This window comes from Myotis davidii, unplaced genomic scaffold (genome assembly GCF_000327345.1).
Source record: "Myotis davidii unplaced genomic scaffold, ASM32734v1 scaffold49, whole genome shotgun sequence".
Taxonomy (NCBI): Eukaryota; Metazoa; Chordata; class Mammalia; order Chiroptera; family Vespertilionidae; genus Myotis; species Myotis davidii.
The window spans coordinates 2,066,909-2,085,632 of NW_006300375.1; the positions used below are offsets into that span (position 1 = coordinate 2,066,909).

Consider the following 18,724-nt stretch of genomic DNA (forward strand, 5'->3'; position numbering starts at 1 on the left):
AAAATAGTTGCTGAAAATTGATGCAATCATGTAATAAAATATGGCACAGTAACTTATATGATATGCTCATAGTATCTGCTAAAGCAATTAGAATCTATGCAGCTAGATTTTTGTTCATGTATTACTAAGAATGGAAACTATTTCAGCCCAAGTAAGACATAAACTATGCAGTTTGTGTACATTGTTCTTGTGATATTTTGGTCTCATTATTTGCATATGTGATCTATTTAATACTCTTTAAAATATAAAATCATTGAGTAGCAATAAGGTTTCAAAAGGCCTAACAAGTACAACTGGACAGTTTTCTATGTGACATATTACATGTGACAACATAGGATACTAATAATCAATTATATTAAAACCGTTTAAGTATAATAAAATAATATCTCCATATATCTAATAGGTCTTACAAGATAACAGGAAGAGCAATATTTATGTCTCTTTAATATCAATCCCATTAAATTTATCAGACATATTAAAAAGGTAGTCTTATTAATTGAAAATTTTCATACATGTTATATTTAATAACATTGTTAACAAAGCTTTTGAACTAGACTCCTGTTTAAATATAGGAAAGAATAATTTTCAGCGCATTTTCAGTGTTCAAAGCAATCACATGTATTTTAAACACATGTCCTAATTTCCAATGATGAAAATATAGGCAAGTATTTCCACTGTGGCACAAACATATCGATTAGTATAAGAAAGCATGATTTTCTTGTGGCAACTATAAACAAAACTGTAGAAAAAGGAAATTAATATTTTCAAAGGCACACTAAGTATTATTTTTGTAATTTATCACAGTGAATCTTCACATAAACCCTGTGAGATTTTCTTATACTCCATTTACAGATGAGGAATCTGAGCTCAGAAAGGTGTAGGCATTGCCTGAGGCCCAGGCAAATGAAAGGCAGAGCCAGGGGTAATACCCAGCTTCGTCTGATTTCAACACACTTGGACCCCATTACTGTGTGCAATGGGTATAAAGTTTACACAACAAATATTTGTATGTGGGAAATCTCTTTTACTTCCCTATTCAAAATGAAATTTATTTATTCTAGGCTCCCAGCTCACTAGGCTGGAAAGAAAATTCAATTTACCCTTCAATAGAATCATATAAGAATATATAATAATTACATGGTAGATACCCAGAAATTTGGATAGCAATTACATTTAAAGTGTGGGGGGAGGAGGAAAGGGAGAAGAAGGCCTGCTTTGAAGATATGGCCTGATACCATGACGAAGGATAGGTTTTCATCTTCTCTTGAACCATAACTGACAGGCTTAACCTCTCTTCCTATGAACTCTAATCCTTTACTTTGTAAATCAAATACTAAACACCAGGTTGGAAGTATTTCTCGTCTACCTTGCCACTGTCTTATTAACTTGGACACAAGATCGCAGATATCAAATGTCTCATACTTTGATAGCTCCATCTTTGTCAGGATTGGAAAATGTCTTAAGAAGATAATAAATTTATAATATTTATTACAATGTTTTCAACCACACCACCAATTCTCCCTGCTGCTACCTCTAACCTGTGATAAATAATCATTTACACAAACATTAATAATATTTTTATGATTTGTGGCAATAGAGTATATATCTTTCACTAAGCATATCTGTTTTAATTAGTTCCTAATTTTTATCAAAATACATCCAAATATTTCTTAAGAGGTTCATCTATGCTTTTTCTTAGCATATTCCAATAAGTTTAATATTATAATCTTAATATTCAAGTGCCTGTAATAAAACAATCAGACTGTCAAATTACAGTGGGAAGGCTGGGGAATGTTGGGGAGGTGGGGGAGGTAAGAGATCAACCGAAGAACTTGTATGCACGCATATAAGCATAACCAATGGGCACAAGACACTGGGGGGTGGGGTGAGGGCATGTGCTGGGAGGTAGGGGAGGCCAGGGGAAGGTCAATGGGGGGGAAAAAAAGGAGACATATCTACTACTATCTGTAATACTTTAAACAATAAAATAAAATGTAAAAATAAATAAATAAATACATTTATATTGTAAACAAGTTTGTAATTTCATGACTAATATAACTGTCTTTGGGTTATAGTTCTTTCAAATTACACTAGGAAAAATTATAGTAATGATAATGTTTGTTTAATTTTCATATCTTTGGTTGCAGTGATAATATGAGAAGTGTTAATATAATACAAATAAATTATATTTTTGTTTTTTTATGTTGCTTGCTGCTTTATAAAGGCTTTATTTAATTCTTTTAAATTTTCTCAATAAACTAGTCAGTTACCAACACTGATTTTGGGGAACCTGCGCCTCAAAGACATTAACTAGCGAGCCAATCGTTGGCCTGGCTGGGCCTGCCTTCTAATCACTGTCCTTGCACTACAGCTTAGCACAATTCTGAGAAACCCTGTGAATTACCCCACCATGTAGAATCCAGCTAAAGAGCCGTTCTTGCTAGAGGATAACTAAGTACCAAGTACATGGAATCAGTAATTCTCACTCACAGTAATAAAAATGAGGAACACATTTTGTTTCCTTTTTATTTCACTCTTCCTTCCTAACCCAAATGAATTTTAAGTCATAATTTGAAACTCTGCCATTAGCTCCATCAGAAATATTAAATTTTAAAGTGTCCCATAAATGAACACCATTTACTATTCTAAGAAGATAGAAAATACTTTTATGTGAATACTAGAAATTGCCAAAGAAGCTATTTTATTTCAGCCTGTGGACAACTTAATGTGCTCCTGGAAAAAGCATGCATATTCTGACCTAATTTATCCCCTAGTGCACCTGATTCTGAAAAGAGTGCTCAGAAAGGCATTCCTCCCCACCCCCCAACCCCCAACACATTCTGAGGGCAGGGTCTCAGGCATGAGTTAGTTGCCTCCTTTTTAAGGAATTTGTTGCAGTGCTTCCTGGAATACTTTCTACCTTGGAACTCGTGCATATTTCTGTACTAGTCAAATATTCACTCCAGTTTCTGGGTACTTGAGTCATCTGAGCAGACTTCCCAGTGATAAAAAAAGAAAAAATGTGTCACCTGTGTGTTTGTTGTTCTAATGATACTACCTTCAGGCACACCTCCCATAACATACAGTTTTATATTTCTCACTTAGAGAAAATGATAAGGATTGTTTCAGTTCCAGTGGAATTTAAAAATGCTTCAGAAGCATGTAAGCCCCAACGTAGTAGAAATGACAAGAGTAGGGGAAGTAACTGCAATGGCTATTTAGCATTTCCTTCTGGAACACAGAGAAAAATAAGATAGTGTATTTTATTCTAGACATCTAATATAGTTCATTGCTTTTTTCTCTTTGTGAAGGAATAAAAAGAGTCATTTAAATTTAAAATCCTTTGCTTCAAGAACCATCAGGCTAGCTTTTGGCAAACCTATGTGATAAAATGACCCCCCCTACTCTTATCATGACATGTCTTGTCTTTAGATTTCATTCATACATTATTCCTTGAAACATGCTAAATGCAACCAAAAAAAAATATCACTGAACTAAGTAGATTTTTGGTTAGTAATAGCTAGATTTTAATTCACTCAGTTATTTTGCCATCTCTACCATTTACATAAATAATTATACCCATTGATAATGAGCATGAATATTCAATCTCTCTCTGATTAACTGGCATGATAAAATATTTCTTGTCATAAATAAATTCTATCCTTATTTTTCTTATCTATAGGACAACATTTTTAAGCTGGAAGATTCACACTTTGAAAATGGACGTGGGAAGAGTCCATATGACCCTAAACTGCTGACAGCATCTCTTTTAATAGGTGCGTAGTCAACAACCAATTAAACAGTGAATTTTCTATAGATAATAACTAGAGTGCATGTTATTTATTATAGGCTAAGATTATTGAACATAAACTGCTTTAGGAGTATATGAGTTGAGATATTTTCAAATATTTTGAAAATTGAGGAAATACTAAGAGCTCTTTTGATGATTGCATTATGCAGACTCTGATTCTTTTTACTCAAAGTGTTTTCGTAGTATCTTTGAAGTTGCTGGCTCGATCACTATATGCATCTCCACTAGAACTTTCAAGTTTTTATTTTGAAAGAATGGTTTTGTTTTTCATTTCATGAAAGGGGTGTTTAAATTGAGAATTTTGACAAATCAAAAGGAAAGAATGAAATTGTCTTGTTAAATTGTAGTTCTAAGATCAGTCACACTCTCAACATTTGGAAACTTAATCAGCACAATCAGTCTAAATGGAGGTATGATTGGCAGAGACCCTATTGTGTTACTTTGAGTTGATGAAGGTCTCCTGTATTCAGCTTTTTTGACTTTACATCTTTCACTCTTTTTAAATAAAACAAAACATTTTACATACTCTTTCTACCCTTTTCTCTAGTTTTTTTTTTTTCTTTCCTTTTTTCCTTCAGCATTAAAGATGGGTAGTAAATGCTTAGCCAGATGTTGAGATGTTATAAGTAGGAAAATAGAAATAGACAGATGAAGGAGAAAACTTTAGTTTGTTTTGAAAGATAATGTTTCCATATTTTTTTACTACTTATGGACTGGAGTTAAATAAAACACAAAACAAAGTTAGCATCATTAAACAATTTTTCTTCTTAACTTTTGTTATATCAAGAACCTAAAATACAAAAGCTACTTGGTCATTACCGTTCTCCTGAATGTAGTTTCTATATAATCATGTGGAAATTATGTAACTTGTTTCCTTTTTATAAAACATAGAGAGTAATTATTTGATTACACAACAAAAATAATAGTGAAATGTTTTAAGTGTAAAATTTCTAGTTGAAATTTGAATACTAAATCTGGATTTCTATAAATTTGGGCCAGGTTGGTGTGGCTCAGTGGTTGAGTGTCAACCTATATACCAGGAGGTCATGGTGTGATTCCTCTTCAGAGCTCAATCCCCAGTGAGGGGCATGCAGGAGGTAGCTGATCAATGATTCTCATTTATCATTGATGTTTCTATCTCTCTCTCCCTTCCTCTCTGAAATAAATAAAAAATATTTGTAAAGTATTTGGATTATTATTTGATGTGTCAAAAGTTTTGCCAGTATTTTCCTTTTAAAAAATATTTTTCTACTTAACAAAATAGAACTAGTCATATTGACTGCAGTATTAGTGATAAAGATATATTTTTCCAGTATTCCAGTATTTTCTAGTGTTTACTTCATAACTACATTTCACTGATCCCTTTCCTTTTAAGAATAAAACCACTACTGCATGAATTATCTCCTTTATTGCTTTTCAAATGTAGACAATTTCAGTCCATTTGATCCATTTATGGAGCATTTTAACAAAAGTTTAAGACCTGAAGAAATGCAGCAAATATAGTACACTTATAATTTTCTATTCACAGATAGCCTAGTGATTATACGTGGATGACTTCCTTAAGTGCACACACAGAAATTTGAGAGTTGTCTTAAACAAAGGGAAGGAATCCAACCTTGTTCAAACTTGCAGCTTATACTTATTTAAACTGCATACTGGAAAAAAAATAGATTTGCCTCAAAAAGCAGTATGTAAAATTGTGCCTAAAGCAGCTTTAATGTGTGGTATGTTTCTCAGTAGGGATTTGCTCGATTATTTATTTTAATATTCCATTGAGAAAGGATGATGACAGGTAAGTATTACATAGTTCATTTGGTATGCAACCACACAAAGTCCACAAAGACTATTAACTCCACAGTTTGTGTTTTATACTAGAAATTCTTTGAAAAAGACTACATAGGTTTGTGAAAAGGAAAAGAAAATGAGGGAAGTGTTGTGAGCCAAGGAGACGATGTAGGACTAAGAATTACAGTAGGCATTTCAGAAAAGCAGCTTTAAAATGGAGGTCCAGAGCTCACCTACCTAATATGATGAACTAATTGAGTAACTTTCAGAGATATTTAGTGCTTATTCACAAGGAAGTTTCTTCAAGCCAATATAAATTAACTTCTGAATCAATTGGATAGAAAAATGCAGAATGCAGGCCAGATTAGACCTGGTAAAGTCCCTCAAAATATCTACAACACCATTTTAATTCAAGAGCCGTGACTTCCTTTATTGAGGTTACTTGCTTCTTTTATAACTAGGCTATAAATTCTTCTTCTCACAGTACATTTAATTCCCCTTGTTGGATGTTTCTGGCATCTTTCCATGATGCTGCTTAAAAAAGAATGCTTGCTAATTTAATGGAATCTTTTTACACATAAATATTTTCTACCGCACTTCCCAAACTTTTGCATACAATAGTAACTGTCTCTGAAATATAAAGTCTGCACATTATATATTAGTGAATGACTGTTGGGAAAACCTACATCTACCCAAAAGATTTTGAGTACATTCTTCTCATTTCTCAATAAGAGGAATTGCCAAGGTGGTTTCTGGCTGCTTCCTTTCCCAAGACTGAGAAAGAAAGCGTCATGTTTGACACAAACCACCTATAAAGTGGCTAGAAGGACTTGGCAGCAGATTCTTTCAGACCCTCTATTAAGCAGGTTCAACTAGTAGTAAACTTTAAAACCAGATGACAGCTTAAAATTTTAGTTTATGAAATCTGTCAAGGTTTAATAGGACCTCATTCCAAAATGCCATGGGTTTTTCAGCTGATGACCATAGAAAATATGGATTATCTCCTGAGCAATACAGAGCTACTGAATTGTCCCCAAATATTACAATCTGTCTAAGCTTTTAAAATCACGTTAGTAAAGTTAATTTTTCAAATCCTCTTTAATAAAAACCATTGTCAATATTAAATTGCTCTAATATTTTTTGATATTTCTTCTTTCACCCACCTCTACATATTCTATGACATTTTTACCAAGTTCTTCATGAACAGCAGTAGTTGTTGTCCTGCTCAGAATAAATACCATGTGTGAACACAGCAAAAGCATAAAACTTCGTATTTTCCTCACTAAGTATCATCTCATGTTTTCAGGACTTGAGGGGAATAGCCAACTTGAAAGCCATTTTGTTTCCTCATTAAAATCTTTTCCAGGCATTGCAGTGATAATAATTTATAAATATTCCGCCACTAAGAGCTACTACTGAGGTCTAGACCAAGGGTCTGTCCTGTTAACTAGAAAGTTGCCTTGTCTCAAGAATAACCATAATTTGACATTAGGATACACTCTCACTTTGTGTTAGAGCAAACAAGGCACTCCTTACGCTGATTAACTATAACTGAGACAATTATTTGAACCTCTCTGAACATCAGTTCTTTATATATAAAATGGCTTGGCCATATGAACTCCGTCGGTTTGTTGTGAGGCTTAAATAAGACAGCATACTACATTTGAGTGCTTACATATTCTGAAATATATGTTAAACAGAAACAAGCAAACAAACCAAAAACAACTGGTAAATATGGTTGCCTTTAGGAAGTCTGGGAGACAAATGTTGCACCTTATACATTTTCTATTTTTACTAACTTTGTACTATGTGCATATATTAACTACTCAAAAATGTTAGTTTTCAAGGACAGCATAAGTAACAAAGTCATCATATTATACAGTGTGGGGCAAAAGTAAGTTTATAGTTGTGGGTACTCAAAACACAGATTTTATTATTGTTATTATTTATTATATTATTTTTCAGACAAATAACTATAAAACTACTGTGGTCCCACCCTGTGTTCAATCATATACAGAAATGTGCTCAATAAATGTAAAAATGTAAAATTATTCTCATACCCTTCACTTCTCAGGAAATAGATTGAGGGCGGGGGTGGGGGGGGGGAGGAAAGAACTTCTCTTTTCCTACGTTTCTAATTACTCTGCTATTCTGTGAGTGGGATTTACTTAAGGTGTTAACATAATGTCTTGGGTTTAGGTTTGTTTGATTTTGCTCACATCCATGTCACACTTTACACCTGTGTTAGTAATGCTTCGATTTCATAAGGAAATGTTTTTTCACCTTCTGTTTCTCTTCACCACACCCTTCTTAGGAATTGTAATCTAATACATTAACGATCTAAGCCAACATTTCCATTGCATTTTGAGTTGTGCACAGGAAGGCCAGAGTACACGTGAGCTTTTGTTTTTAACACATGTTTCTCAGATAACTCCACAATGGCGGAAATGCAGTTCACTAAACTGTTCATCTCAGTAAAGAATGCTGTCCTTAAAGACAGTTTAAAAGGCTAACACTTAAGAAAGAATGGTGTGCTCAAATAGCATCTTTTAAATTTGACAACTTCTGAGTGGTTAGTTACATCTGTCAGCACTAATGTATCTTACGCCATTGTATTATTTTTGAGATATTAAATTGTCTATGTTTTTTTTGTAGAGAGACTTAAGAACCTGGTTGGACATGTTTCCACAACCACTTTTTAATAAATATAACAGTTTCTTGAGTATATTATTTTATCATAAATTTAATAAAATTGGACAGATAGTTTCTTTGACTAGTGGCTTAGTATATATGGAAAACCAAAAAGTATCTATCTTAACCATAGTGAAATTTCAAACACAAGATAACATTGACCTAATACACTACTTCAGATCCCCAGGAAAACATATTTGTGGTCATAAAACTGACAAATTATCATTATGCTCAAAAATCAACATACAATTTGATAACTTCATAATTGACCGAGAAACTACAAGTTTGGCAAGTAGGCATTTCTGTTAAACCTAGTTGTAAATATGCCAACTGAAGTATACAGTAAATTTCTTATAGCCAGATATCATTAGATAATTTCAGATAACTGCAAAATTTACTAAGTTGTTAATATATAGTGAAAATGCACAAGTATATTAAATGAAATGTACTCTAAATTGATATTATATTTCTTCTTAGTGAGAATGCAATAGTAGGTTATTCCACCTCCTATAATTTTGCATCCAAACAACAAATATGCCATACATCATCTGGAGCAATTATCCTTGATAAGAATCCTATAGAAACCTCAGCAGAAAATGTGATCTCAGACCTGTTGTAAAGGAATAGTTATTGATATTGAGCACTGACACTATGAGAATGTGCCCTTCATGGCCACCCAATTATCTGGTGCCCTCCAGCTCACAGAAATCACTCTGACTCTTGCCAAAAATAATAATCAGGTGAGAGGTAATTTCCTATTACTGAAGGCAACTGGTATCCAAACTGCAACCTTCCTTTGGTTTATAAGTCCATTGTTTAATTTAATTCTGTTTTTAGTAATAAATTGAGTTAACAGCCCTTCTACTGAATAGCTCTTCTACTTTCACTGTTTGTTAAAAGAGGAACAAATCAGTCATGCTTCCTCTGCCTTTATTTGTATTGGTTTTTGCCCTCCTCATGTGGGATGGGTAACAAAAATAACTGGAAGTTATAAAATCATTAACTAAATGAATAAGAGAAACAAATACCTACCTTTACTCAAGTAACAGTTTCCAGTTGCTGTTGTTTTTGTTATTGCAACTCTCTCCTGGATAGAGGTTACATGTAATAACAACTGTAATTATAGATTTTCCTCACACGGGAGCAAGCTTAATGAAAAAACAAGAATGATTAATTACTGACATTCTTTATATTTCTGATTGTACCTCCTGTTAGTTATGCTCTGTCTGACCACATTCTGATATGATATTATTTAGTTTTCATGTTTTTGTAGTTCTGTTTTCTCTTTTTCTGATTTTCATCACTAACATAGTGAAAAGGGAAATAAGCATTAACCAATAATTTAAATTTTTTTAAGGTAAAGAGAATGCAAGGTGTTCTGTGACAGGTTCACAACTTGAAATTATTTGACATTGATATGATATTTTAGGGTACTTCCACAAGACATTTTACACTTACACCCTGTTATTCACAAAGAACAAGAAACATAATTTCCCTGACGTTTAAAAATATCTAATATCTATATATCAATACTTGTAATATGATACAATATCAACTTTAATAAAAACAGTACATTGGGGAAGGCACAAATGTCCCATGGAGAAAAATAATTACAGCGATTGAATATAAGTTAAAATTAAGGCAACAATATGTATTTAAACATTTCAAAGTACCCTTGAAACTTATAGTTAGCTTATTCAAAGCATTTTTGTGCTTTTAGAACAGGGTCATTTCTTTTTCTTAAATTATACTTATTGTGGTAACATTGGTTAAAAGTGTTATTTCTTTGCCTTATTATAAGATTAAATATTATTGCACCATGTTATAGTGAAAACAAGTCAGATTTGAACTTGATATTTAATTAAGTGAAGAGAACATAGATGTTTTTGAATCCCAAAGGTATCATATTATGACAATTTGGGATATCACATGAATTCCACTTACTAAACTGATTATTTGTACTTAATATGTTGTTCAACCAACATTTTTAAAAAACTCATTCTCATAGTTTGGAGCTGTTCAATGGTTCTCTTTGTATCATTATTCCTCACAGCTTTGGGGTTTCTCAAAGCCTGTTTTGGTGCATTCAAACACATTAGAGAACCACAGGTCTTACCAAGGAAATTGATTTGGGTTGGGCCACTGAGAATGTCTATCTTACTGAGAATGTCTACCTTACATTGCAAAGCCCTGATTTGCAAGTGAGAATTGAAGGTGTGAACAAAGAATATCACACATGCAATCCGATTAATAAAACTCCCTCAAAAGCATTTATAAGTAAAGATTCAGAGAAAATTTTCCACTCATTTAATAAATACGAAAGTCCTTTGAAAATGGACATAGTATTATTAAAACGTTTAGGTTATAATTTATCTAGACCTATTTTATTTTCTGAATATTTTTAAATCAATGAATTAAAAACATTAACATATCCAAATGATCAACAAGATAATATATTTTTACTGTCATTATGGTAGACTATTTGGAGAAAAATTTATAATTTTTTGTTATTTTGTTGTGCTGATTATTCACTGTAAGTAGACAGGCAACAGTGAGTTTTCTGGATGAACTAATATGTGGCACTTTCTACTTAAAGGGAGGAAACCATAATAATTACCAATGGGCCTGTGTTTGAACTTTCACCTTGACTTGCCTAGTCATTAGCTGAGCAACCTTGAGTTTCTTGAACTGTAAAATACGGATACCCTTACGTCATGGGGTTGTTGACAGAACTAAATGAGATAATTTGAAAGTGTCCAGCCAGGGCCTGACTGCTGAGCCAGCACAGAGTGGTATTCAGTAAATATTAACTTCTCTTTCTCCTCCCTTTTTCCTTTTCCCATCTATTCTTTACCTTCTGATTAGGAGTCTTCCATCATTAAACTCTGACCTAGAGTAAATTTAGTTTAAATTGGAATGAGTCAAAGAACAAGAGAATTTGAACTATAATGAATATGAGCTGTTTGTCAAAATTTCTTCCTCTCTAAACACATCTCTGTTATATCTGAGGTTATGTGGTAGACTTTTTTCTTTTTGACTGTATGATAGCATCTATTAAATTCAAACACTTCTCCAAATTCCTCTATTAAAATACAAAAAAACAAAGAAAAATTTGGCAAAGAAAATATTAATACTTTCTGAATTATAATAAAATACAAAAATATTTTTAAATGAATATATTAGAAATTTAATTTCCATAAAATAAGAACTATAAGCAAGATTTTGCAATGATTCCTTATCTTAATAAACAAGATTATTAGAATCATAGCATCTTTACACATATAAAAGCAAACCATATGTGCACTTTGTAAGTTTGTCTCTGGTTATAGTGGAAAAGAATAATATTTCATGTTTTATTAATATCCACTGAGTCATATTTTATTCAATTTTTCAAAGTCAGTACTAAATGAGTAGTCAGGTACTAAATTATTGAATGATGATTTAATAAAATACTTACTATAACAAAGACATAAGATTAAAAAATAAATAGCTTTGCATAATGGTGTAGAGAGCATTTCTGTTTTCTTTATAACATGGTCTTAACACCGAACTTGCATTTTGTTGTTTTGTTTTGTTTTGTTTTTCTTACCTTAATTGAATTGAAGCATGTGCATGTGGTTTTATCTTGTCACAACACAGATGGAGAGTTATACTCCGGAACGGCAGCTGATTTCATGGGCCGGGACTTTGCTATCTTCCGGACTCTTGGGCACCACCACCCAATCAGGACAGAGCAGCATGATTCCAGGTGGCTCAATGGTAGGTGGTGCTTGTAAGAACATAGACACGTAACAGGTGTAACTGGAAAACTTTCTTTGTATAGCTCAAGTCATATGACTTGAGATTTAATATGCAGTTAAACACATGGTAGTGACGTCATGGCTGTGGGTGTGAGAAAGCTGGGCAAAGAGAAAAGAGAGATTACGGATTCAGGGAAATATTTGCTCTGTGCCAAAAGTGAAATTTCTCAGCAGTTAACTATGGAAAGAAATAGATCGGGGCTGGAGCTCCGGAAGGGAGGGATGGAAAATGATAAGATGACCTACCAATCCTGCCTTACAGGAACACCACAACTAATCTCAAACCTCATGATGTAGTGTGTTTTTTTCCTCCACACTTCCATCTTCCCTTGAGAACATCATATAAGTTATATAACACTTTAAAAAATTGTCTTAAAGACAACATTGCATTGAAAGTACTTTCAAAATGTCAAAGGACTTTTATATCATTTATTTATTTGATTCTCCTTTAATCTTTCTAAAACCCTATCTCTCATTTTATAGTCCATCTGTTTTCGGTAAGATGCTTGAAGATTTCATCATTTGAACTTCTACCACACTTGTTTTTCCTGCTTCTTCTCCTGGGGAACCCCCAAAATTCATTTAATCCCTCCGTCCTTCATTGATTTGTTAGAGAAAAAATATGACCTCTAAACATCACTGAAACATCAGGAGACCATGAGTTGTCTGTTACAATCTTTGTTCTGATAAATACTTTAAAGTGACCATTCAAAACATAAAACATACATACCACCAGTAAGCTCAATCAGCATTTCTTCCCTCCTGCAACACTTCTGATCATCCATTATTTCTTATGTATTAGTGTGCCTCTTACCTTGCATATTTCACTGGTCTGCCTTTGCTCCTAATTGCATTGATGAGCTTATGTAAATTTCCCCAATCTACATGTCTTTTGCTGTCTTTATCTCTTCGGTACCACTAACTCTCCCTCTGACCTGAAAACCTGCTCATCTATTCAGCACCCCCTTTCATCGAGGCATGCCATGAAGTCCCTGCATATCTAAGTGCATAGCCGTGTTAGAAACGTGTTTTCTCAACTTTTCCACCCCTTTATCCACTTTCAACCTGACTTTGATCCCATGGAACTGCTCCTCCAACGGTCACTGATGAGTTGCCATAGCTGTTTATCAGTCTCCATTTAGAATAGCGTCTCCTGCAGGACGTGTCACTGCTCACCAGCCTTTTCTCTTTAGAAGGCACTTGTTTTCGCTTCCCTTTTTCCTGCTCTCCCAAGTTTCAAATAAGTTTTACATCACTTCCCCATGGTATTCTCTTTAATGTAGATGATGCCTAAGGTCATTTAATTAAGTAGAAACACTGTGGTAATCAAAGGAGATTTGACATATAATCAAATCCCCACCCCTGGGGTAGAAGTGTGGTAGCTGGGTGACCAGCAGAGAAATTGTGTCTCACCAAGAGAGAGAAAAGATGCTAAGATCATGATAAGACTGTTGGCGTAAAACTATAAAAGAGCTTAACTCCAAACTCCCGGAGGACAGTTTCGGAACATCCGCTGCTGCTTTCTGGTCTATTCTCAAACTGAAATATTTATTTAGGAAGGATCACGTTTGTTTTTATTCTGCAAGAAGGAGACTTTGATCTACTAAGAACTCTAAAAAACATACAGGCTCTCACTGTCCCTGAAAAAGAGCATCTCATTAGAAGATGGAATAACATTAAGGAGAGTACGGTATCCATTTCATTTTTATGGCCTTGGAGGAAAAAAGTCATCAAGTTAAAGCCGCCTTTGTGCTGCACACACTCACATGTTGACAGCTGAGTCTGAAGAATTTACACTGTGGGAAAACAGTCATTGTCCGCAGCTCTGTACTTCATCTCTGCAAATGTGCAGTTCATTTGAGAATTCAGTTATCAGTCTCTCAGCACTAAACGTGAGAACGGATTTTACCAAATTAGCACAAAGGTTACATTTGACAGGGTGCAGAAACCAGGGCTGCTGCAAGATGGGGATGCAGACACATTTTAGATAGAAACGAGGGACTGTGTGAATCTCAAGCCTCAGGAAATTAAGTACCATTTCAGAATAAAGTTAGAAACATCATGTTTAGATGTTCATGCATCAAATAACTGAATTTTGAGGCAGGAGCAAAGACTGCATAATCATTTGTGTTACCAGAAGTAATCAACTATCTTGCAAGGTACTTTATGAAAGACCTATTAAAATTAATTTGACACAGGGCTTCCTTTGCTTTCCTCAAATTAATTCAAACCATTTACTTTTGTAAGAACCAGTTGCCCTATTTTAATGACTTTTAATATCATTCTCAATAAAAATAAAAAAAATAAAACAGTTGTCTAGAATTAGAACTTGGAATATCTTGATTGTAATGAAACTTCACTATTTTCATAATTATATACTAAAATTTATATTTTTATAATAATATCAATAAAAGTTTAAATTTATTTTAACAGGAAATTTAGGAATGAGTAATACATTTAGGTGAAGAAACAAAAGCTGCTTTTTCTAAACGATTTTTTTTTCATTGACACTAGCTCCTCTTTTAAGGCTGATAGATGTTAAAACTACTTTTGATTTCAGGAAATGAACTGGTATATGTTTGCCACGATGTGCCCAGATTCAGAATGTTTTTTCTTGTGCCTCATAAATTATCTAAATAGCATATTTTTTAGAACTTCAGTTTCGGTTTACCAAGGATGTGAGAATTAGGTAACTATGTCATTTATATATTCTTAGTAAGTATACAAATAAGTTCATGCTATTGTTATAGTAATGATTTCTTAACATTTTGCACTTAAATACTACTACCTGATTCTTGTACAGATTAGCCATCCATCAGAGCAGATGAAGGGCTAACCTACATTTATTTTTCTATTTGATGGACACTGTTTTAGATCTTGAATTAATATTGGAATGCTATATGTTATGGAGGAAAGACCATAGTCTTTAGAGCAAGATGGTTTCATATCACTTGGACCTTACTTCTAATGGGATTACACTACTACCTCCCTCTTATAGTTGTGGAAAAATGACCACATGGTAATCTGTAAAAAGTACTAAGTAAGTATTGGCATGTGGTCAACACTCGCTAAATGTGAATTTTCTCTGTGTCCTTTGTTCCACTTCCACAGGGTGGAGCATGCTTAGGAAGCTTTGTCAGACTCATTCTGTGAGTGATTGTGTTTGAGCCGGGGTGAAAGGGCAGTCACAGTAGGGTTTAATATGGGAAACCACATGGATCCTTGAGAGACCTGAGGCCCAGTGAGCACAAACAGACCTTAATTACAGGGCCCAGACTGTGAGGCCTTCCCACTCGCTTCAGGAAGACCTGTTTTCTTTTAGTGGAGTTCCTAAAAGTATCATGCCTGTGGATAGACCAACCCACTTGCTTTTTTCTGTAATTGAAATGGTATGCAAGTCATCATTCTCCTTCCTCTCACTGTAACACTCATACCAGCCTGGCTCGCCCAATTATTGGAAAGAGCATAGCTTCCTCTGTGGTCATGTACTGGGATACTCCACGTTCTCTTAAGATTCAGATTTCTCCACAAGATATATTTTTATGTAAATAACACCAAGAAATGTGATTGCAAATAAATTATGGGAGTAGAAATTAATGTTACATGGTACCAGATACCTAATCTCAAATCATTTGTACAACTCTCTTGATGTACTTTTTTAATTCTATTATCTTTAAAGACATAAACTATGTCAAAGTATCCAATTCGATTTTTTAACAAGTAAAACGAATTATGTAGTTTTGCATAATATCAGGCTTTTTAATGATGCCATTTTGAATTATTTCTCCGACTTAAGCAAGTTAGTAATATATTTTGCTGACCTTGGAGAAAAAAGCCCTGTGGAAGCCTTATTTTATGGTTATATGAGCAGAGGAGTATTACATAAGTAGAGTGAACATTTAGTCAAAACAGCAACTGCAACCACAAATGTCATCTTGGTTTTCACAGCCTGTGAAAGACAAAACAAGGACTCAGTCTTTTTAACTTTTGAATTATATCTACGAATTACACTCTGTTAGTTAAATATCACTGTATAGAATCACAAAAAAATAAACATATTTTTGCTGAAATTATGCTGAAGCATGGATATGCGATATTTTAAAGTATTCATACCAACTACTCACTCTGCTGTACACCTGAAACCAATACAAAATAATATAGAAATTATACTGTCATTGAAAAACAAAATAAAAACAGATCTCAACAACAAAGTGTTCATGCCTTACCTCACTCCAACCTAGTTTATCTTTTTTTTCTTATGAATCTATTACCCAGAAAAAAATTTCATCCCAAAAAAGAATGCGCACCTCCAACTATAACCTTTTCAAAAATATACCATAAAATTATTCTATTTTCTAAATGATAACACATTTAATAAGTTAACTAAATATGCCTTTTCTATTTCCAGAAGAGCAAATTTACCAAATATACTTTTATTTAATATCCTTTTCGAGGACCTACTTACTGTGTCACACTTCGTCTAGGGCACATAATCACTCTCAATTGGTTTTGTTTGAAATTATATAGCACTAATGAGGAGAAATGAATAAAACTTTGGAATAAAAGTTAACTCAGTGACAATGTTTGGAAGGAGATTTTATGTTTTTCAGAGCTCTAAGAAAATATTCCTGAATAAAATATTAAGGATATGCTATTTTAACATTTTTTAATGATTGGTTAAAAAATACAACTCTCAAGTATGGCCTATTAGTCACAGATTTTGAACCACTTATTTGAGAATTTATAGTTGAATGGTGAGATTAGAAAAATAACATTTAAGAATATTATTACCCTCAAGGGAATCCCACTTTTAAATTAAATTTAATGAAAAATCTATAAAAACTAGATAATATCTTGGAAAATTCTTTAACTTAAAGCCAGCTCTCTTTCTTCTCTGAGTTCCTAAAATATTTCTCTCTGGTCTCACCATCAATTTAATGAATTCAGAGCCTGTCTATACCAATTTCCTCTTTCCAGAGTCAGTACATTCAGAGATCAGTGGACCTCAATAGGGATTTACTGCTGACTGGGTAATCTGGGTTCATGTGTGCAGTGACATCCAGCAAGAGATTTACCCAGAGAAGTGGATGCCATGACAATGCATGTAACCATGGTGTGCCTGGCCTCTCTGACATGGCTCTCAAAAGCTTTCCCTCTGTGAAAACAGAGGCCTGTTTGCAAATTAATTAGTTTCTGGCGGCAGCTTGATTGTTGACCCAGAGTTTGTAGAGTGGAAAAACAATCAGATTAGTGTGCTCAGGGTAAAAGACCAGTGTGCAGTTGCGTGTGGCTGGCTCAACTATTGAAACTGTGAATGGACTGAAACAAATTCCTTTCAGAGAAGCCTAGGCAGAGGTTAAGTGTGATGAGCCTAGAGCTCCCCAACAGCAGGGGCCAGGGAATTAAAGGATTTTAGCCAGATAAAGCTGAATGGTGGCAAGCAATGCCATTGAACTTTAATGGAATGGATAGTTTTGACCAATCGCCCTACCCACCACACCTCTCAAAAAATTTACTATGTTCTAATCACTTCAGTGGAAGGAATACAGAATACATTTAAATTTAGAGTATTATTAATTAAATGTAGGCTTGACAAAAATACCTTCGTAGTGGGAGATTTCAGAAGCTTTTAATTATGATATCTCAAAACTAATATGATAATACCTAAATGAAAAAAGTTTACATAATACTGCCTTTTCATGTTGATAAATGTTCATATGTTTGCCCTAAGTTTTTTAGAGCTATAGTTTTCAGATGACCAATAAAATTGATCCTGATTCAGAAATGTTGACTTGTGAAAATGTGTTTTACTCAATAGATTATTGTTTATGCTTAATTTTGTAAGACTCCTAACAAATATAAGCTGTACATACTTTTCCTTCGTAGGCAGAGATCTCCCTAAATGCAGCTTTGATGGCTATCGCAACACTTTTCTATTCCAAAACCATTTATGTCTCTCAGTTTTTAAATGAATTGAATCCAGATTTCACTCCCTGTCAAATCCTTTGACGTCTAATTCCAAGTGACCTCTCTAATATTAAACACTAACATACTCAAATAATAGAGTTGGTTGTCCTCAAATTTACTACCTTTTTCATTTAATCATTCCACCCAGTAGCTTTTAATCTTTCCCACCTTTGAATTCGAAGAACACATAGATGCCTATCTGTGTTTCTCACAGTGCCTTTCGCTCTAGATGTGTCAAATAAGAAGCAATTCAATGACTCTGGTTTGTAGGCTCGGGGGTCAGTGTGCTTGAGTTTGTATCCCAAGCCCTCCACTTACTATCTATGTGGCTTTTACTTCACTTATTTTCACTGCCCATTTATGATTTTTAAAATGGAGTTAATTCTAATATCTTATACTGTTTTTCTGAGGCTGCATGAGACAGTTTATTTGGGATATTAAGAATAGTGTCTGATAATACGATAAATGCTCTCAATAACTGTGGTTGGTGCTGCTATCATTTACATAGCAATTCCATACATAGTACATAGCACATATATGTATGATGTGAACAATACAGTAAACAGTACATTAATAACGCCTAGTGCTTGTTTGGCAAATTTATACAGTGAACCAGTTATGTTTGCTTTCCTAATCTGCTCTGACACTATTTTGTTCTGTTTTACTTAAT

At 33.8% G+C, this 18,724-nt stretch overlaps 1 protein-coding gene across 1 annotated transcript in view; it reads left to right on the forward strand.

The window, feature by feature from the left end:
- Window positions 1-18,724, forward strand: part of SEMA3A (semaphorin 3A) — a 231,698-nt gene that overhangs the window by 105,626 nt on the left and 107,348 nt on the right. Inside the window, exons 5-6 of the mRNA XM_015572694.1 lie at window positions 3,683-3,776; window positions 11,927-12,046. Coding sequence (XP_015428180.1) covers window positions 3,683-3,776; window positions 11,927-12,046 — 214 coding nt within the window. The remainder of the gene's footprint in view (window positions 1-3,682; window positions 3,777-11,926; window positions 12,047-18,724) is intronic.